This window comes from Mercenaria mercenaria, chromosome 5, assembly GCF_021730395.1.
Source record: "Mercenaria mercenaria strain notata chromosome 5, MADL_Memer_1, whole genome shotgun sequence".
NCBI classification, from domain to species: Eukaryota; Metazoa; Mollusca; class Bivalvia; order Venerida; family Veneridae; genus Mercenaria; species Mercenaria mercenaria.
The window spans coordinates 32,363,969-32,387,021 of NC_069365.1; the positions used below are offsets into that span (position 1 = coordinate 32,363,969).

Genomic DNA, 23,053 nt, shown 5'->3' on the forward strand with positions numbered 1-23,053 from the left:
TAAAATATCTAACCCATTAAAAATGGACCTTAGATTTACCAAAAAAGTGTTTCTTTAGTTCTTAAGTTAGTTTTCAGAACAGAGCATAAAGGATATAATCTATCCCTTATGAGAATCAATAGTAATATATTTTACGACAATTAACAGACCCTGTTCGGCAGTGGAGAACTCCAAGCAAATTTTGCCAAATACGTGCAGTTTATGAAGATGATCTTGTCTTTTTAGAAAGGCAAATTTACTTTGATATATTGTGAACAACTGTAGCTCTCACTGAAGTCTTGTCACACTCCAAAAATGCCTTTAGTGTGAATAACAAACATCGAAGTGTACCATATTCGGACAATTGTTATTCGGATAGATATTCATTCATCTGCTTCTTCAGGTCAGAGCGAAGATGTCAATTTCCATATAGATCTATGTCTGAGATAAGCATAACTAATAGTGATTTTTAAATAATAAATTGATCTCGTATGCAATAGCTGGTACAAGTTCATGCATGTTAAAATAAGTAGACTACTGTAAAATAATTTATATCAAAACCGTGTTTTAACACTATATATTTATAAACTCTGGGCAGTTATACGTCAGGGCGCAATAATTTTGTAAATTATTTTGTACAATGTATATCCCCCCAAGTGTATAAATAGTGTTCAAACATAATTTTGCTATAACTTATTTCGATTCTAATGTATCTTTTATTGTAAAATTTAGATAAAATACCTTGCAGAACTGTTTTAAATGGCGTGTGTATGGCACCAAATGATAGGTCATCATGCTCCTTTGTTTATGAACACCAGGACAGGAAATGGTAATATATGTCTTGCAGAATAGTTCCATTAGGATGCAAATGATGTTAAATTATTCTGCATGTAGCTAATAACCTGAACGTGTGTGTGTAAATTAATGAAGACTGTGAGTGAGTTATTACTATGTGACAATTTGTTTTAAACATGTTTTCAAGTAAAATATTTGATCAAATTTAAAAGCGCTATTTCTCGATGCGTACATGGCGCTAAATATCACATCAACGTGATGTCAACATAATATCGTTGTAATGATTAAAGCATTGTTAGTCATAAAGAATACTGTAAAATCATTTAATTTCAAGGGCATGAAATTTCGTGGTTTTGGTCAAAACGGCAATTTCTTGGGGATATGAATTTGTGGATTTCAATTTTTGAACATAAAATGAATGGGAATTTTACTTGTTCGTTGTCATTAAATTGCGTGGATTGGCTCAACCACGAAATCCACAAAAATTATTCCCAGGTACGAATATTAATGATTTCACAGTAATATATATTTTTCTCCTATCTTTTCTTTTGCCTTAAGGTCTTACCTCTATGGCAGCAGCAGTGTTAATGACGATCTACCGGTTGTAATCCATTGTTTAATATACTGCTCACCTTCAGCTCCATGGCACATGCACAGATTTCCGTATTTTCCCATGTACTGCATTGATTTCTGTGAATTCACAATACTGCATAATTTTACCATTCAGCTCTCAATACAAAACCTATAATTTAGTTACTTTTGCAGATTATTTATATTTTGGACATATTTTAAAATGTTTATTTATTAAAGTTTCACAAAATATTTTCTCTACACCTTTTCTGAATGAATATGCCAGATTTCATGAAAATTGTCAGGATATTGCATATTAAAATTTACTGGTATGCAAAACTTTACATTTTAAAAAAAACAACAAAAACATGAAAAATTGCTTTATATGAGACTAAATTCTAATCAACTGGTCCAGCATCAGTCAGACATAAATGTGCTGCTCTTCCACTGTACAATTTGTATGCCCTTGAAAGTGGGCATATTAAAACCGCACTGTCCGTCAGTGCTTGCGTCCGTGCGTGCATCCGAATTCTTGTCCGGGCTGTAACTCTGCCATCCATACAGAGATTTTGAAATAACTTGGCATAAATTTTCACCATAAAGAGACACTGTGTCCTGTGCAAGACCCAAACCCCTAGCTCTAAGGTCAAGGTCACACTTAGAGGTCAAAGGTTAGCAGAGTCTGTTTCATGTCTGGTCAATAATTCTGCTATCCATGAAGGGATTTTGAAATAACTTGGCATAAATGTTTACCATAATGAGACGATGTGCCATGCACAAGACCCAGACCCCTAGCTCCAAGGTCAAGGTCACACTTAGAAGTCAAAGGTTAACAGGTGTCCGGTTCATAACTCTCCCATTCATCAAGGAATTTTAAAATTACTTGGCAAATTTTCCCCATAATGAGATGATGTGTCATGCACAAGATCTAGACCCCTAGCTCTAAGGTCAAGGTCACACGTAGAGGTTAAAGGTTAGCATGGTTTGTTTCTTGTTTTCTTTTTCTTGTCTGGTCCATAACTCTGCCCTTTATCAAGGGATTTTAGAATAATTTGACACAAATGTTAAGGTGTGTCGTGCTTATGACCCTGGTCTCTCAGGTCAAGGTCAAGGTCACAAAATGGTTCATGCATAAACTATTCTGGCATATTTTGCGCAGACAACTGTAGCTTTCTTGGGCACGCTTTGGGGGCATTTGTCACTAATAGTGACAGCTCTTGTTTCTGTCCTCTGCCAAGCAATAAAAGACCCCTACTGGTAGGGGCGTTTATAATATTTGCTGCCATAAGAATCACATTTTTATATTGAAAATAAATTGAAGGACCTGCATAATACTTGATTTAACCCACCATCTGTAAATCAGGTTTCATGTAAAAATTTCTTTAACTTTCTAACTTAACAAATGGTCCATCATTTATGACTGGATGATGGACAGACAGGTGGACATGTGGACAAAATAAGATGATGTACATGTTCTCCATAGCTGTCTGTCTTTGTTCCAGGTTTCATAAAAATTGCCTTTACTTTTCAGTATTAATAGAATCCACTATGTGTGACTTATGTACAGACAGTCTTAGATAGATAGATAGATGAAAGGATGGACAAACATAGAAAACAACATGATGTGCATGTTCTCCTTATTGTTTTATATCCATATACCAGAGTTCAGGAAAAAATTGCACTTTTAAAATTATTGCATGATCCATTTTTGTCATAATTTTAACTCTTTATTGCCATAGCAACCACATTTGTTGCCAAAGCAACAAAATGAAAGGATATGCATATTTCCCATATTGCCATCTCTCCATGTACCATGTTTCAGGAAAAAAATTGCGTGTACTTTAAAAGTTATTGCAGGATCCGACATTGTAAGACGGACAGACTGATTGATTGATGGACAGGCAGGGACACAAGCTTTTAACGCCAAAATACAAATTTTATCAAATTTTCTTATGTACCAGTGAAATGTGAACAGGTTGTTTCAAATATGATTGCCAGGAATATGTCAAACTTTGATGAGAGAAGTGGCGTGGCAGCATGTACAACTGCATGGGGCCGCTGGTACCAGACCATGGAAGAGGTATTCATAGAGGTGAATCTTGAGGAGGGAACCAGTGGCAGACAGGTCAAAGTCAACATTACACCCAAAAGATTACAAGTGTTAGTGAAAGGAGAAACTATAATTGAGGTAAGATTACCACAAAAAATTTACTTGCTTGTTAGTCAGCCAAGCGCAGAAGTATCTCCTGTTGGTCCATTTGTTCATTTGCCAGATATATTTCTTTGCCATTCCTGACCACAAATCCATTTGGCAGGAGATACCAATTCATCCAATTTGCTTGCCTATTTTTAGCTCACCTGTCACAAAGTGACAAGGTGAGCTTTTGTGATCGCGCGGTGTCCGTCGTCCGTCGTCCGTCCGTGCGTCCGTAAACTTTTGCTTGTGACCACTCTAGAGGTCACATTTTTCATGGGATCTTTATGAAAGTTGGTCAGAATGTTCATCTTGATGATATCTAGGTCAAGTTAACTTCCAACAGACCTAAAGTTACTTCCAACAGACCGTCATTGGGCAAATGTATTTTAGAACAGCTCTTGTTGTATATATATAACTCTTAACATTTACCAGATCAGTTTTTAGTACCGCTTCATGTAATACTATAGTGTTGGAGGACCTTGATGGTTAGTGGGGAGGGGACCTGATAGTGTTCACTCCTTCTGCAAAGTATACATTTTTCAAGACCTTGTGAAGATTTAAATTGCTCTTTTTTTATTTAAACAAAAAAAACGAATCTTTTTTCTTTCAATTTGTATTAATGTGATAAGAGTAGGGTCTTAGAGAATGAGATGTATTTGAAAAATTGAAAAAATAAAGGCACACATTGACCCAGCCGCAAAAGTAAGTATTCTTGCTCAGACTTGAACCAGCTGCCATTTTACGTACAGCCCAAATTCTGAATATACCCTCTAAAGTTTTTAAGACTTAATAAAGCTGGGTAAATATAGGAGTATTTTAGCACATACCAAGTACAAGCATGTCATACACACTTGGTCTACTTTGTAGATAAAGCTAGAAAATTCATTGAAAGCATGCTATGCTCTCTATGATAAATTACATCAATTTACAGAACATTAATGGAAAAGCTTTTGCAAACAGAAGTGCAACGTGGTACTTCCTTTGCTAATTACCTGTATATTAACATACATAAGTAAGTCTGTCAAAAGCAGTTATGATAAAGTTAAGTAAACTGTTGTCACTTCTTACTTTTTATGATGATTTTTTTTTTATTTTACAGGGAGAACTAGCATCATCAGTAAAGAGTGATGACAGTGTATGGACTATAGGTAAAATTTAGTTATACTTATGCCCCCCTTCGAAAAAGGAGGGGTAACTATGTTGTTTTGCTGGTGTCGGTCGGTCAGTCGGTCTGTCAATTACCAATCGGTTTCCAGATGATATCTCAAGAACGCTTGGGCCTAGGGTCATGAAAATTGATAGGGAGGTTGATCATGACCAGCAGATGACCCCTATTGATTTTGAGATCAGTAGGTCAAAGTACAGTGCCACAGGGGTGCAAAACTTGAAAACCATTTCTGTTCAATAACTGGAGAACCACCTGACTCAGAACCTTCAGACTTGGTAGCATGATTGGACTTACCAAATGGATGACTGCTATATTTTTTGGGGTCAGTAGGTCAAAGGTCAAGGTCACAGGGACCTGAACCTTAACAAAGGTTTCCGCTCAATAACATGATAGCATGATTGGACTTATGAAGTCATAGCACAGGATGGGACAACCCATCATGGGGGCATACATGTTTTGCTAACATGTCTTGTTAAGTTGGGGTTTCATTGGTTATTCAAGTAGGATGTGGAAGTTCGGATGAAGGAGGTGTGAGGGTCCTCCACCTGCAAGAAAAGAGGGCATTGAGATCCAGGCTGGGCAAAATTAATATAAATTTAGCAGTTTGCTATTGATAAAAATGAGCCCTCAGTTGGTTTCCTTTAACAGTCCTTTACAATCATTTTGATATTTGTACATTGACATTTTCTCAAACAATACACATTTTTAAGTTGGATCTTTATAATTTACTTGAAGTATAATTCTTAGCAAGTTTAGACATTAAACTGAAAAAGACTGGTCAGATGTGTCATGCAATAATACTTTAGGTGGAAAACAGAAAGACAATGCCTTGAATGTCTTTAAACTGCTTCATATTCCTGCATACTTGTTCCCCACATTTTAAACTTTTGTTGCTACAGGAAAAGTAGCTGGGGTTACTGACTGATAGGTTGGTGTGGGGGATGATCCCTATCCCTTGGCCCTTAATTAAGGTCTTGGAATTCGGAAAACTGCATAATCTGAAGTAAAAAATCTGTTAAATGAGTGATACAGGATCTTCACTGCACTCTTGTTTCACAAAATGCTTCAACTTCAATGCATGGGATTTCCATGAGTATCCACCTTTGTAGATGTTTAAACAGACTGGGTTTTAAACAAGATTTGGTTGGTACCACCCTTCTGTTTACCTTTCAGATATCTTCATTTGATTTAATACTTTGGAACCAGCTCCCTCGAGTGAAATACTGGGCAATCAAACCAAAAGCAGTCTGCAATAGAGAACAGATTGAAAATTCTTACCTGTAGTATACAGTAATCTATAATCTTATCTATTTCAGTTTTCCTATAAATAGTTACATTATTTATAAGAATTACCGTATCACTAATCAGAATAATTGTTCATATCTGTTAATAGAAGACAAGAAGTTTCTGCGAATATGTTTATGTAAAGTAATGACTACAGCTGACCAGTGTTGGAAATCATTGTTGAAAGGCCAGTACGAGACAGATCCAGGCACGTACGATGAGATGGAGAAAAAGCTTACACTTCAAAGATACCAGTATGAAGTAAGCTCTTAGTTTATTTTGTGTATCACAGACACTAGTATGAAGTAAGCTCTTAGTTTATTTTGTGTATCACAGATACTAGTATGAAGTAAGCTCTTAGTTTATTTTGTGTATCACAGATCCCAGTATGAAGAAAGCTCTTAGTTTATTTTGTGTATCACAGATACTAGTATGAAGTAAGCTCTTAGTTTATTTTGTGTATCACAGATCCCAGTATGAAGAAAGCTCTTAGTTTATTTTGTGTATCACAGATACTAGTATGAAGAAAGCTCTTAGTTTATTTTGTGTATCACAGATACTAGTATGAAGTAAGCTCTTAGTTTATTTTGTGTATCACAGATACTAGTATGAAGTAAGATCTTAGTTTATATTATATATCACAGATCCCAGTATGAAGTAAGCTCTTAGTTTATTTTATGTATCACAGATACTAGTATGAAGTAAGCTCTTACTAATATATAATAGTTTATTTTGTGTATCACAGATCCCAGTATGAAGTAAGATCTTAGTTTGATTTGTGTATCACAGGTACCAGTATGAAGTAAGATCTTAGTTTGATTAGTGTATCACAGATACTAGTATGAAGTAAGATCTTGGTTTGATTTGATACACAGGTACCAGTATGAAGTTAGATCTTAGTTTGATTTGTGTATCACAGGTACCAGTATGAAGTAAGATCTTAGTTTATTTTGTGTATCACAGATCCCAGTATGAACTATGAAGTAAGGTCTTGGTTTATTTTGTGTATCACAGATACTAGTATGAAGTAAGCGCTTGGTCTGATTTATGTATCACAGGTACCAGTATGAGGTAAGATCTTAGTTATACCCCCACCAAACATGTTTGGAGGGGGGTATATAGGAGTCAGTTTTGTCACGTCTCGTCGCGTCCCGTCCCGTGGTGTCCCGAAATCTATTTTCTCAGTTATTATTAAATGGATTTGATTCAAACTTAAAATAGGTGTTCCACCTTATCACCCACATCATGTGACACAAGGTACATAACTCTGACACCAAGTTTTCATGAATTATGTCCCCTTTTACTTAGAATTTAAGGTTAATTTTATTGTATTTTCGCTATATCTAAGTTATTACTAAATGGATTTGATTCAAACTTAAAATACCTGTTCCACCTCATCACCCACATCATGTGACATAAGGTGCTTAACTCTGACATCAATTTTTTATGAATTATGTCCCCTTTTTACTTTAAATTTAAGGTTGATTTTGATGTATTTTCACTATATCTCAGTTATTACAAAATGGATTTGATTCAAACTTAAAATAGATGTTCCACCTCATCACCCACATCATGTGACACAAGGTGCATAACTCTGACACCATTTTTTCATGAATTATGCCCCTTTTTACTTAGAATTTAAGGTTAATTTTGATGTATATTCACTGTATCTCAGTTACTACTAAATGGATTTGATTTAAACTTAAAATAGATGTTCCACCTCATCACCCACATCATGTGACACAAGGTGCATAACTCTGACACCAATTTTTCTTGAATTATGTCCCCTTTTACTTAGAATTTAAGGTTAATTTTGATGTATTTTCACTATATCTCATTCTGATTGGCTTAGAGCCAAAGGGAAGTAACCTTTTTTAGCTCATCTGATTTTTTGAAAAAAAATGATGAGTTATTGTCATCACTTGAGCGGTTGTCGGCGTCGGCGTCGGCGTCGGCGTCGGCGTTGCCTGGTTAAGTTTTATGTTTAGGTCAGCTTTTCTCCTAAACTATCAAAGCTATTGCTTTGAAACTTGGAATACTTGTTCACCATCATAAGCTGACCCTGTATAGCAAGAAACATAACTCCATCTTGCTTTTTGCAAGATTTATGGCCCCTTTTGTACTTAGAAAATATCAGATTTCTTGGTTAAGTTTTATGTTTAGGTCAACTTTTCTCCTAAACTATCAAAGCTATTGCTTTGAAACTTGGAATACTTGTTCACCATCATAAGCAGACCCTGTTTATCAAGAAACATAACTCCATCTTGCTTTTTGCAAGATTTATTGCCCCTTTTGGACTTAGAAAATCAGTTTTCTTGGTTAAGTTTTATGTTTAGGTCAGCTTTTATCCTATACTATCAAAGCTATTGCTTTAAAACTTGCAACACTTGTTCACCATCATAAGTTGACCCTGTATAGCAAGAAACATAACTCCGTCCTGCTTTTTGCAAGATTTATGGCCCCTTTTGGACTTAGAAAATATCAGATTTCTTGGTTAAGTTTTATGTTTAGGTCAACTTTTTCTCTTAAACTATCAAAGCTATTGCTTTGAAACTTGCAACACTTGTTCACCATCATAAGCTGACCCTGTACAGCAAGCAACATAACTCCATCCTGCTTTTTGCAATAATTATTGCCCCTTTTGGACTTAGAAAATCATTTTCTTGGTTGAGTATTATGTTTAAGTCAACTTTTCTCATAAACTAGCAAAGCTATTGCTTTAAAACTTGCAACAGTTTTTCACCATCATAAGTGGACACTGTACATCAAAAAACATAACTCTATCCTGCTTTTTGCAAGAATGATGGCCCTTTTTAGACTTAGAAAATCATGGGTAGGACAATATTTCTATTACACAAAAAAAATCAGATGAGCGTCAGCACCCGCAAGGCGGTGCTCTTGTTTAACTTTTGTACTGAGTTTCTTCCCCTTAAATTCCAGGAATTAGTCTATTTTTAGAAATCCTATTTTAAGATTTTCAATATTTTTGGTATTGTTTTTTATTATCAGTCCTATGTAAAAAGTAAATACATTTTTCTGTGGTAACATGGGTCGGTAAGACACTTGTATGTATTCACTTCTAGTGTATCTCTAATATTAGAGATTTTTTATATTTACCTCATCCCTCATCCAGGGCACATAATTATACTAGTATTACTTATATTTGGAAGCCCAGGACGAAGTACTCCAAAGACGAGTAAACTTCTTTTTAAGTATTAAGCTTTTTTGACATTTTTATATTACTCTAAGTATTTTTAAGATTACTTATGGTTGCCATTCTTCTGTGACAAGACCGTATGGTGGGGGTATGAGTCACTCCTGTGACAGTTCAAGTTTGATTTGTGTATCACAGGTTCCAGTATGAAGTAAGTTCTTAGTTTATTTTATGTATCACAGATCCCAGTATGAAGTAAAGTCTTGGTTTATTTTGTGTATCACAGATACTAGTATGAAGTAAGGTCTTGGTCTGATTTGTGTATCACAGGTACCAGTATGAAGTAAGATCTTAGTTTGATTTGTGTATCACAGGTACCAGTATGAAGTAAGATCTTAGTTTGATTTGTGTATCACAGGTACCAGTATGAAGTAAGATCTTAGTTTATTTTGTGTATCACAGATCCCAGTATGAAGTAAGCTCTTAGTTTATTTTGTGTATCACAGATCCCAGTATGAACTATCAAGTAAGGTCTTGGTTTATTTTGTGTATCACAGATACTAGTATGAAGTAAGGGCTTGGTCTGATTTGTGTATCACAGGTACCAGTATGAAGTAAGCTTTTAGTTTGACCCTTACCATGCTAAATTTCAAAAATGGACTGGTCCATCTTCCATTTTGGGCAGTACCATTTATCATTTGAAGGAGTGTTTACTGAAAATTTACTGACTGAATAGCGAACAGTGCAGACCATGATCAGACTGCATGGATGTGCAGGCTGATCATGGTCTACACTGGTTGCAAAGGCAGAATCAGTCGTGTCCAGCATGGTAAGGGTTAATACGATTATCAAAGATATCAGTTTAAACAAGTTTGTATCACACATATTTCAAGAAGTATTTAACCTAGAGTCATGAAACTTAGTAGTCCTGAATGTTGTACAGCATTTGAGTTGTGCACATGGGGTTTTATTTGTGATTTCACCACCTCATTCCCACTCCAAACATGCTGCAAAAATATTTACTCTTTCAGTTTCTTTTATGTTTTTTTTGTCACATGTCCTTTGCTCACACATAATTAATTAAATGTATTATTCCCCTCGATTCAGTAAAAGCAGTGTTTTTCCTGTTGATTTGGTAAAAAAAGGGATTTTTTACTATCAAAGTAACCTATGGATGAATCTTCATGAAACTACACATATATTAAAATCACCTAAGGGCAGTGATGCACGCATACTTTTGTCAGTTCTGTAACCTGAGTTTTACAATCCATATATTCCCGAATAACTGTTACACAAAGTAATCTATTGATGGTTCTTCATGGAATTTAACACAAATGTATATCTCTATAAGGTGGCATATGTATCTTTCATCTTGCTTGAGTATCTTTCATCAGGAGCTCTTCAGTAACTGCAGAGTTATTGCCCTTTAATTGTTTTAAAATTCATAAATTCACACAGAACAAAGTAACCCATTGATTGATTGTCATGAAACCTTTTCACCTTGATTTTGTAAAAAATAGGAACCAACAAATCGTTACATGGTCCTTTTGTACATAATTTGCATATATCTGGAAAGTAAATATCTTTCAAAATAGAGTCCTCTCATTTACAAAATAGCTTATTCGGGGCGAGATATAAATTCAAGGAATTTGCTTGTTTTTACTTTCAGGTCTGTTTCTTGATTAGCTTAAACAAATTTATTTCATAATATACATCTTTGCAAGACAATAAACAGACATATATTCGATAGGAAAATGATTGGAATGATAGAAATAGTTCCTCTCCATTCCGTTAGATACATACTGTGATAGCATAGTTTCTTGACTGAAAATAAAGCAAAATGTGTTGTTGTTTTTTGCTTAAGTATTTTTAGCCTCCTTCCGTCTTGTTTTTAATGCCAATTTTTACTGCCCTGACCCATTCTGCTTCTAAATGGATGTTTCAGGCAGATCTCTGGTGATGTAATAGACAAACATTACTTTGCACTGTTTTTTTTTCAAAGTAATTAATTGCGGGAAAAATGTATTTTTTTTTTAATTATGACATTTTTCTGCATTTTCAGACAGAAACTGCATTTGGAGGAGCTGATTGACCAGATTGCTAAGCTGCTGGCAGCTAATCCTGGTCCATGTCTGTTTACATGACATGTCATGTTAGTGACTGTAAGACATATTACACAAGTTACATAGTTGTGAAACTGGAAGCCTGTTTCTTCTGCTTGCAGAATCCAGGGATGGACTTCAGTAATGCAGAGATTACGGGAACTTATCATGGTGGAGGACCAGAGTTACCTGGCAGTTAGGGGAGATACCTCAATGACAGATGTTAGAAATGACATTTCTTTTGGATTAGACATAAATGATGTCCTTTAGTAGAAAGCAAAATGAGGTTTTAAAAAACAAAGAGTGACTTCTCATAATGTTTGAACATGTGAATTTCTATTGTTAAAATCACTAGAATCTGTATGTGTACAGTCAACCTATTGTTTAATTAAGGTGTCACAGTTCTTTCATGAAATATCAATTGAATCATTTGACTAACTTATATAAGAAATTAAAATTGTCTTGAAGGAAGACTTGCTTTGAAACCTATTCAGTATTGTCACTATTTGTTATATCATGGCATTCTAGAACATCGTGAACATCTGAATTTCAAGTGTCTATAAGTTTGTGATAAAAACTATGAAAATGACACAGACATATCAACTGTATGAAGAAATGTTTGTCTTACTTCAGATCATAATTCCAAACTTGAAGGAAAAAATGTACTGCTTTATTCAGATATTTTGAACATCTCCAATGGTCATTGTAAAGTGACTGCTGTTATTGCTGGAGGTCATGTGACTGCTGTTATTGCTGGAGGTCATGTGACTGCTGTTATTGCTGGAGGTTATGTGACTGCTGTTATTGCTGGAGGTTATGTGACAACAGGAGAGCACCCTAGACAGATCCTTGTCCCTTTTTATGAATCATTAGTGACAAAAGAGGCAGAAGTTAAACATGTGCAGAATGCCTTAAAATGACTAACGGGTCTGATTCAAAGACTGCCTTACATCAGGGGAACTGACAATGAGTTTTGAGGGACCACAGTGTTTATGTTACAACTCATTTAGTGAACAACTTGCCCATGTTACAGACAAATCTGAGAGTCCTGTTGTATATTATGTGAAGTGTACTGATTGTAAAAAAAATTACATTGAAGAAATAGAGCATTGAACATAAGAATAAAGGAACAAACATGCATATCAGACTCTGCAATATGTGAACATATTTTGAATAATGAACATACATCTTCAGCCATATTCACACTCTAGTTTAGTAAAAGATGTCATTAAAGTCAGTAACACCCCCCAGCAGTTTAACAAGGATAAGGGCCTCTAATGATCACCAGTCTATAATGCTCTCCGTCACATGACCTACAACAATATCAGCAGTCAACAGAAGACAAAGACTTTTGAAATATTTAAATATTGGGGAAGATTTTCGCTACGAGTTAGGAATTTTGAAGGAATCCAGAGATTTAGTTATTGGTTCTTTATTTGTTTGTTTGACCTAGATAATGTGTATCAATAAAATATGAAAAGTAATATTCAGAATGAAGGATTTTATTTTGCTTTGATATTTGAACAAAGTCTCAGTTTTACCCTGGAAGGACATTTTGTGTGTTGGATATTACCTGTGATTTTTTAGAATTTTCAAAATGTAAAACTGTTGCTAAAGAAATGGAAAAAATGCCCCTTTGAGGAAGAGGGGGTACATTGTTTTGCTTATATGGATGAGTCTGTCAGGAGACACTTTGATTACCTATTGATAACTAGAGAATGATTTGGCCTGCAATAGGGTAGGATAGGATAGGATGCTTGCCTGTGGTCAAGAGGAAATGCACATATTTTCTTCATGTTCTGGTCCAATGATTTTTCTTGTGAAAAGTATTTCAGTCATGTAATGCTGGTAGTTAACCTTAGAAGTGGATTCTGTAGCAGTACCAACCTATTCTTTACAAGTAACTGCCAACTTCTTCGCATATTCAAGGTGGAGGACGAATGGTTTCAGACACCATCAGGGAGAACATATACCTCGTCTGGGGATCACTTGTGACTCGGCTGTCTATAAATCAGCTCTTTTCCAACTGAGCATTACTGGCAGGCTATTTCATGCACGAGCTGGCACATAGGAAGAACCATCAGCCTTCTGGATAGCTTCCACATATGGAAGAATTCTACTCCCAAAGCGATGCTTTGAATGGCGAGGGGCCAGTTATTGAAAGCCAGCATTCAGCAATGAACAAGCTTCGGAAAATTGTTTGATAAATGCATTTTGCTAAGCTTTGATCTAAAAAAAATCTGAACAATAAATAACTATGATTTCCCCTCCCCCATCACCCATTGTTCAACGAGCATGATCCTAAGGTTGAGTGCGGTACAGACTTAAATGAAGGTGTTAAACCAAAATGGTGCATCTCAAAATTTTACGTTTTAGCGGCTTACTTTTAGCTGTTCAAGAGATACAAAACATTCAAGCAATATTAGCATTAAATTTTGACCTTGAACTGTTGCAACAATTAGGTTTCGCAGTGGAGCATTTCTTTCCTGCTTCCTGGGACCGTGTTTAACTAGTCCTCAATCAGACATGAAATCAAAGCTTTGATATCAACTTTCGACTTGAACCATATCGGTTGGTTTGAAACATGGACAAGTTTTCTTCTCGAAATAACCCTTGAACTAGACGGAATGATAGCAATGCAAATACTGAATCTAATGCGCAAATGTACAAGATATCGAGCATTTAACATTAACCGATACCCTGATCTGTTGCAGAGGACTTTGAACATTGCCATGATTAGATTACTTAGTTTCATGTAAAGTGTACAAGTGGTTTTAAGAGATATTGTGACAATTAATTAAAAAGAAACATACTATTAACATTTGGTTATGATGGGTCAGTGCAGAGAACACAAACTGAAGCAGTGATCAAGATTAGCAGAGATATAAAATCACTGGTTCAAATCTTCAGAAGTTGACCTCGACTTTGTCAAACATCATGGAAATATGGATTGTACAGGTCTGAGAAGAGGTGAACATTAAAGAAGTTTCCTGAAAATATTTTGAAGTCGGGCATTTTTTTTTGACCCTGCATTTAATTTCAATTTTTTTGTACATTAACTCTGGTAAACAAATCTATGAAATTATATCACAAATTTACTATGGTTTTGAGGCAGTTTTCAAAGTGACTTACCTACTCCTTGCAGCTGTATTTTCAACAACTCTATAATCTCATTGTGTTATCACTGATAATACCTGGGCGAGTCAATAAAAAAGCAACTCATTCCTTCAGTGTGCAAGACCAGTTTTAATGTATTTCTTTCATAGTATTGACAAAATACTTTCATAAATACAAATATTTACATTCAGCTTTACTTTCAAAAATATTTCATATACACTGTATAAAACACTTCTTAATATCTGACTTTAAAAACTCAGTATCTTACAGACTAAAGTTGTACAAAGTATAAATCTCTTGATTCTGAGATTGTGATACTGAAAATGATTCCAGCATTAAGTATTTCCGGTAGCATAAGTGTACCACAAAATAAAAAGAATTCATAAACCATACCTTAAATGAACACTATACTTATAAATGTTTGATAATCAATGTTTACTTTACAAAATTAAATGAAACTCAAAGCTTTTGAAGTTTAAATGTCCTGGACCTCAGAATACATCTACATACAAAACAAATCCACTTTCAACAAGTGCTGAGTAAAAGTGCTACCAAATTTTATCTACCATTTTATATTAAATATGTTTCAAAGATAAAATGATATACGAGAACGGTGCTGCACTTAATTCACACTCTGAATAGATTCTTAGGCCGACAGAATAGTTCACTAGACATCTACCCACTCCACAGGATGTGATACCTCCAGTATTTCAATAACTCTACTTACTGTATTTTGTACCACATGTGTCCTGTGAAATAGAGCTTCCCTATTTCATCTACTTGTTTACATTAAAGACATTAGAATCAAAATAACATACAGCAGGACCATGTTTTAATATATTTAAACACTCCAAATTGGTTATGTGCCGTGTGTATTAATTCGATCATGCAAGCCCTTGTGAAACTATTCAACAGGCGCATAATCTCTCTGAATTGTAAGGTATATTAAAAACATGGTTCTACAATATTATTTCTTAAATATGATGAAGCTAATAAGGAGGGAAATCGAGTGTGTGATACATATGCATGGTTTCAGCACTATTTCTTAGTAATGAAATACACAAAATAGAAGATTTATAGAGTTGCACAGTTCCAAACATAGTATCCAACTCCACTCTCAAGTCTCTTTTTTTTCAAGTCCTAATTTACCAATCAGTGAAAATGCCCTGTATAAAAATGCCCTATATAAAGAAATGTATAACATTTAATACCTTCAGAAGATGAAATTAATGACAAAAGATTTAAGCAAAATTTATACTTCTACAACACTTGAGCAATTTCCACTTAACTCTAATTAATATATATAATTTCATACATTTTACTGAAATATATACAACCGATTTTATTTTATGTAAAACACCAGAGTTTTTCAAACCAAAAAACTAAACATGATACTGGTGTCTGTATAGCAGATATAATTTATGTACTTACTGTGAAATCATTAATATTCATGGGGGACTAATTTTCCAGTATTTCATGGTTGAGCCAGTACCCAAAGATAAATACACATGTTCATTCAATCTTCTCAAGTTTAAATCCACAAATTCCAATCCCCATGGAAAAAAGCCATTTTGTTTTATCAGGAAATATTGTTCCAACAAAATGCAATAATTTCACAGTACTCTTAAACTAGTTTTGTGGAAATTTTACACTTGCCCAAATGTTTGTTATTTCTTCAAACCAACTAGCAAAGTGAGATCAGATTTCAACAAGTGATGTCCAAGGACAGCAAAGCTTGACTATTCAACAGCCTTGTCAATTGAATGAATGCAAAGTGGGAAAAGGGGCACAATTTTGCTTAGAACATGTACAAAGCATGTCAGGTCATCAAAGTGGACAAGTGTATGAAGTTTCAATTCATTCCCATTAGTGGGTACTGAGCTACCAGCTTACATGCAAAACTAATACAAAAATTGTGAAGTCAAAACAGGGGCATACTTTTATAAAAGTGCAAAGTAGAGTTATGAACTGCATCATGCAGTGCATGTCAGATCATCACTGAACAAGTGTGTGAAGTTTCAATAGATTCCCATTTAAAAGTGGGTATTAAGATACCGTTCATATACCAAAACTTAACCAAATCTGGATGCTGATGCAAAGATGAGTCCAATAGTTCTACCTATTCTTTAAACAGTCAAGCTAAAAATACAACTATATTTGGACATGATTGTTATAAAATGATTCATTCATTCATACAGGAGTAATTATGTTAAGAGCATTACCATAAAATGGCTTAATAAATGTAATTATATTGTGTGGTTCACAGCAATTAAAAAAAAAAACCCTGATGTTCTATAAGGTTCACAGTATCATCTCCTTAAACGTCTGGATTCAGCACATATATTTTCCGATTCTGATTCATCGGAGTCTTTGCCTACTGACACTGGTGTATTTGACCTAGTTCTTAGTTTTGTGTTTTCTGCTTGCTTACGTTTATAACTACTGAAACTTCTAACACTACTAGTTGTGCTTTCAGGCGTTGACTCCCGGCTACTTCTGGTAATTCGTTTTGTCTCGCTATCAAATAACTTCTCTTTCACCGAAATAACTTCACCACTGTTGTATCTTGTCCGAACATTTCTACTGTCAGATGTTCCATCAGAATTTTTCTCCACACTTTTTTCCCTGTTAGACAAGGTGGGAGAGTTTCGAGATGGAGTGTTACCAGATCTCCTCGCTATGTGGAATTCAGATACTTTCAGTGACCCTCTCGTGATTGCTGTTCGTTCAATATTGTTGGCCTCATACCGGTCCCTGGTTGGTGATAACTCATTTAGAACTCTAGAAACATTTTTTGCCGGACTCTTTGGCGAGTCTGGATCACACAGAGGTGGAGATTTCACAAAGAAATTATCAATCTTCTTTTGTGAATGGTCAATCACAATGCCTTTTCCAAATCTATTTCTTCTCTTCCCATTAAGTAAAGCGTTTTGAACCTTCTGCCGAAGTTTGTTACTAACAATTAATTTATTATTCTTAAAATAACCAGTTAGTTCAGCTTTAACATGATCTGAAACATTCTTAGCAGACGGAAACTTATGTATCAGCTCCTCCTTTTCTGTTTCTGACAATTTTACAGAAGAATGTCTTCTATCACGTTTTTCTGCTGTTACTTTAGGCTTACTTTCTTTCTGACCCAATTTTGCTTCAGTTTCTTCCACTTCAGGCTCATCTAAATTGCCATTTATACTCAAAACCTCTTCATGAACTATCTCAGGCAAACTAGATCTAGTTCTAACTTTCCTGTCTGATGTTTTCTCACTACTTTCATCTTTATCCTCAGTCAAATTACTAGCTGCCTCGGACTTTAGTTGTTTTCCCTTTTTTGGTGGTCTACCAACAGGTCTGCCACGTTTCTGCTGTTTCACTTTCTGAGTGTCAGAAACAAATTTATCTGAGTTAGATTCTGGTTCAGATTGCACTAGTGTTGAGTTTTCTACAGTTGAGCTTGCCTGAGAAGTGTTCACAAGAGTATCATCCGCTGTTTCAACATCAATAATACCACTTGTGTCTATTGAGGAATTGTTCTGATCACTTGCCATGTTCTCGGCATCACCCATCTCCATTTTGGCACTTATATTGGTTTTGGTTTCAGTTGTATCAACTTTTCCAAGATCTTCCTCCAATCTTATATCTTTATTTATGTCTTTCTCTACTTTTATACATTTTTCAGTGTCTGTTTCTGTTTTTATACTAGTGTCCTGTTTACTTGATAGGCGAGACTTTCTTGATTTTGGAGTTTCTGAAATAGATTTTCTCTGTTCCATAATTTTCTTAGACAAAGATTCATCTATTTTTAATTTCACTCTGTTTTCTACAATCCCTGGTTTGGACAGTTCACCTTTGTTTTCACTAGACCTTCTGGACACTGTCTTTGCAGCTTTTGTTTCTGTTGGAGTGGTTTTTGCCTTTTTCAGTGGTTTGTTCTTGGGATCTGGAGCATCTCTGCAGGTTATTAGTGGTTTGCCATAGGGATCAGGCAAATCACTGTAAGTTTTCACAATCTTCTCCACCTCTCTGGTTGAAATATTCAATGTTTTGTCTGTTAAGACCTCTAGAGCAGCATAAAATACACTCTCTCTGGAGGAATTGAACTGTTTCTTGATTTTTTCTCGACGACTTATCATGTATGACAAGTTGCGTACCTGCAAGAAAATGGTAGATTTCAATTTGTCTGCAAACTGTAACGGACATAAATAAAAACAGAAAATATCTAACTTACTTTTGTCTTCAGTGCTGTGAACAGAACAACTGTTCTAACAGAGAGTAAGTATTTATGTTGAGGCCAAAAGACTTAAACATATGAACAGTGCATGTGTACCTACATAGTATACTGCTGCTTTGTATATCTGCAGCAAACCACAGGAGTCTGAAATTCTATCAATAAGACTCCAGAAGTCTATCTTTAAAAATATAATAACCCCTATGTTTATTTTATATAAAGGGGGTATTATTTTTTTAAAGATAGACTTCTGGAGTCTTATTGATAGAAATTCAGACTCCTGTGAGCAAACTGCAGATTTGCAGGCTACATGTGTCTGCCTAATGAAGTTTTGATCTGTGAAAAGATTCTTGTTCAATGACAGTATAAGATAACATACCAAGTGATCCAAATTAATTTGTCAATTTAAGTGTACCACTGTTTTCAGCCCTAAAGGATATCAAACGTTCAAAGACTCTATGAAATTATTTCATAAACCTTTAGTTTCAAGTAAAAGAAATGTAACAGAGTAACAAGAGCTCTACCAAGCAAGGCAATATATGCCCCAAGGGTTATATTAAGAGGATGAGAGCAAAATTTAAAGAACTCGACTGTTGAAGCCTAAAGGATTGGAACAACAAAGGGAAGAATGACCTTGAAGCAAGCCATCCGTAACATGCACTCTGCATGTCGTCTCGATGTGGTGTACATTTGTACCAAGTTTCTTTGAAATCCTTCAAGCAGTTCAAGAGTTACAGAGTGGACACGAAACAAACTCATATGACCTTTGACCCCCAAGTGTGACCTTGACCTTGAAGCAAGCCATCTGAAACATGTGCTCTGCACGTCGTTTCGACGTGGGGAACATTTGTGTCAAGTTTCTTTGAAATCCTTCAAGGGGTTCAAGAGCGGACACGAAATTGCTAACGGACAGATGGACACTGGGGTATTACATAATACGTCCCTTTGGGCATATAAAAACTTGAATCCAAGTGTATTTAACAGAGAAGCCTTATTCTCATTTCTGTTCCTGAGAGAAATAGTTCTTTCCATTTTCACTTTTTATCTGATTTCTTCATTAGTTATAACAAAATAATTTGTTGTTCATACCCGTTCCAGATCCTGCCTGAGGTGTACAAACATTTTCATCCTGGCTAACAAACTGTCTTCCTGTTGTTTCTCTAGCAAGTCCGCTTCCTCAGTCTTAGGGGTCAACAATGGACGGTTAAACATAGACTGTAAAACAAAAATGTTAAGAATTGAGAAATATGTCTCTTTGCTATCAGGGATTTTAAGGCAGAGGGATGGGGATTTCCCTATGCTATTGTGGCCTGAAGTCCCGGTGTTCAAAATGGGGAAAACAAAAATGGAGTGTTAAGTAGTTTAAAGACATTCCAGCATTATCTTTCAATTTTCCACCTTAAGTGTTCCAGCTTATGACCTTTGACCAGACTTATATTAAAGAGTAACGTCTAAACTCACAAGAAATTGAACTTCTAGACAAAATTAATGTAAATATAAAGTTTCCTACTTTAATAAATGTGCATTGTTTGAGAAAGCCGCCATTTACTCATGAGAAAATGGTTTTAAAAATTAAAATTGTTTAAAGTAATTACAGAAGAGCGAATTTTTGCAACTAGTAGACAGCTAAATATCAATTTCTACTGACTCTGTCCTCTGCTCAGGATTCCCGAACTATAGGGTCAATCTATTCACAACTCCATAATTAATGAAACCCCTGTCCTATAGCTGTGCTTTCGTAGACATTTAACTTATACTATTTAAGAGGAGTACACCCTTTTGTAATTAACATTTACGACTGTTACTAACATTTTGCACCCATTTCTTTCTAAATTTAATTATTCAAATCTGACATCCTGAATGAGAGTTTGTGCCCCAGCACGAAGTAAACAAATATGACAGGCACACGACAGTCTGCCGTAAATTGTTGGAGCCCTGCAGTCAGAAGTATGTGCTAGATGCTCTCTATACCCCTAAGCTTAAGCAGTCTATTTCAATTACATGTACAGATATTCATACCCTTCTCTTAAGCTTCCAGTAGACATATATATGATCAACGACCTCATCTGGTACCTCTAACTGACTGGCTATATCAGCTATTTTCACTAGATCATAAAACTCTTCCTCTAACTTCTGTAACCTGAAAATACCAATCACTGAAAATATTAGCAATTAAAATCCATAAATTCATACCTGGGATTCAGTCAAAAGCCAAAAGCCTGAAAATCTACATTCTCAAACCTGATATGTCCTTTTTCAATCGTTATATAGTGAAATTCTGACAGTCAAAAGCCTGAGATCAGGACAAGTCCTGAAAAATTAAAAGAACTTAATCCAGAGAAAATTATTGCCTAACAAAACAATGTATGTGTGTTGCGGTGTAAACAGGCTGACTAATGTAAACAGGCTGATACTGTATTATGACTCTCTTCCACGTAGACAAAACCCCCTTTTGACCTTGAAAAATCTGAAAGAACCTATTATGTAGAATCAACATCATATCATTAGTCAAGCTGAAGCATATTGAGAATTTGTTTTGTTAATCCACTGGACACTCTAACCCTGACTTGACACATTAGTTACATCCTTAGTATTGCAATTTTAGTGTTTAAGCTGTTGAATTGAATCAAGTACAAAAGCGTAGTGCTAGTAACAATACCTTTCAGCTCTTATAGTGGCCATCTCTTCCTCTGACATCTGACACTCCTTCACAGGAGATCCATTGACAGACTTCCTTGGAGAGTCAGGTTCCGACTCTGAACTGTTTCTGTCCCTCTTTCTACTGTGCTTCGGACAAAATGCCTGAAATATTGCCATATAAAGAAGTTTATTCTAAGTAACATCAACCATTTCGACTATATTACTGCTTACTTTCTGTAAATTGCAATTCAGTTATTGTTAATTCACCTTCCCCATCCATCAGACTGCCTACTCCAGCTTTAAACACATTCTCTTTTCTTTGAACTTAAAAAAAAAGCTCTACAGTGAAAAATGTGTAATTTATACAAAATTGAGACTTTTAGTGCCAATTCAAGTCTTTCATATGGCAAAAACTGTAAATTATGACATACTACACTTCCCTATAAAACACCATTCCGATAAATTCACAAACCTTTAACTTGACATCCTCTGTGTTTTTGTCTTCTATAAGCACTGTTTTCATCTCAAGCTTATCACTGATTGCACAAGTGACATGGAATGCTGTTTTACAGGCTTTCACAGAACATTGTATACATGCTCCACATCTCTCCTTACATATACAACATATCAGAGACCACCGGCTAGCCTGAAACAGCAAAAATACAACATAAATGCTAGCCTGAAAAACAGACACCATTATCTCTAGAACACAGATGTGTTACAAAAACTAGGCTTTTACAAAAATCTGCTAAGCTAATTGGTAATTTACTGTTACTTTCACCTTATATATTTTACCTTTTATTACACACATGTAAATGTTTAAGTACAGCTGCCAGTTTCATGTGTCTTACATATTAAAATTTAATAAAATAATTATTAGTACTTACGGGTATCATGGAAATTTTTGTAATTGGTTCCATTTTTTCTACACATCCTATGGTAACTTCAGGTATCCATATAGCACAGCTAACATGGGACCACTTTGTACCACTCCTGAAACATACAGTATATATGTAGCCCTCCAAATCTAAAATCTTTCGCGATTTTTACTGCATGACATAAGGACCCACTATACACGTGCATAAATTTTCAAAACGTGAAACACAAATGCCCCCATGATGGCCTGTTGGTGCCAAGTAGGTATACAATTTGTATGCTGTGACATTGACCTTTGGCCAAATGACCGCAAAGACAATAGGGGTTATCTACTCACTACACGCAACCATCCTATCAATTGCAAGTCAAAGTGTGCTTTGATTATTGAATGGTATTCATTTTCAGTCTAGAGGTCACTGTGACCTTGACCTTATATCTAGCACCCCCAAAATCATAGGGTCATCAACTGACCACAGGCAAACATCCTATGAAGTTTGATGACTGTATGCCAAATTGTTCTTCAGCTACTGAGCAAAAAATGTTTCAAGTCTCAATGTCACTGTGATCTTGACCCTTTGGCCTACTGACCCTCAAAGCAAAAACAATCATCTACTGTCCACTTTGTTTACATCCCTTTCCCTTATGTCCTTACATACAAAAGGTGTATTCAAGTCAAAGCTGTTTATCTTACCTTGTGCTTTTCATGGCACCACCAACTTTAGGACAGAGTATACATGCAGGCTTTATTCCTAGTGCACACGTCCTGCATAGCCAGCTCCCTTCCGGGACTGTTTGAATACCATAACATGCCTATAAATATACTGCTACATTTTAACACAAGATACATTATCACATTCTATAACAGACAGGACACAAGGAACATCAGATGTAAAAATGATGTAAACTTGTTTTCATTAAAGGCAAAGTAATTAACAGCCATTTCCAGCCG

At 35.4% G+C, this 23,053-nt stretch overlaps 2 protein-coding genes across 5 annotated transcripts in view; one reads left to right on the plus strand and one right to left on the minus strand.

Annotated features, from left to right (window-relative positions):
• Positions 1-126: 126 nt before the first annotated feature.
• LOC123556844 (nudC domain-containing protein 2-like) lies at positions 127-12,742 on the plus strand. Of its 3 annotated transcripts, XR_006687528.2 has the most exons (6): positions 128-382; positions 3,343-3,532; positions 4,641-4,689; positions 6,103-6,254; positions 11,372-11,981; positions 12,036-12,742. XR_006687528.2 is itself a non-coding variant. In XM_045347880.2 (5 exons), the coding sequence occupies exons 2-5, from the start codon at positions 3,347-3,349 to the stop codon at positions 11,237-11,239; spliced, it is 417 nt and encodes a 138-aa protein (XP_045203815.1). In that variant the 5' UTR covers positions 127-382; positions 3,343-3,346; the 3' UTR covers positions 11,240-12,742. The 3 variants fall into 3 exon arrangements, 2 of the variants coding, with proteins under 2 accessions (XP_045203815.1, XP_045203814.2); XM_045347880.2 differs by having other exon boundaries at positions 127-382; positions 11,210-12,742; XM_045347879.2 differs by having other exon boundaries at positions 11,372-12,742.
• A 1,733-nt stretch (positions 12,743-14,475) lies between these two features.
• The window catches only part of LOC123556842 (protein Jade-1-like), a 47,006-nt gene continuing 38,428 nt past the window's right edge, over positions 14,476-23,053 (minus strand). For both annotated transcript variants that reach the window (XM_045347877.2, XM_053543112.1), the window contains exons 10-16: positions 22,796-22,914; positions 22,116-22,221; positions 21,701-21,874; positions 21,248-21,390; positions 20,608-20,728; positions 19,678-19,803; positions 14,476-18,511 (exon numbers count right to left, since the gene is read on the minus strand). In XM_045347877.2, the coding sequence (XP_045203812.2) occupies positions 16,676-18,511; positions 19,678-19,803; positions 20,608-20,728; positions 21,248-21,390; positions 21,701-21,874; positions 22,116-22,221; positions 22,796-22,914 (2,625 nt within the window). In that variant the 3' untranslated portion in view covers positions 14,476-16,675. The remainder of the gene's footprint in view (positions 18,512-19,677; positions 19,804-20,607; positions 20,729-21,247; positions 21,391-21,700; positions 21,875-22,115; positions 22,222-22,795; positions 22,915-23,053) is intronic.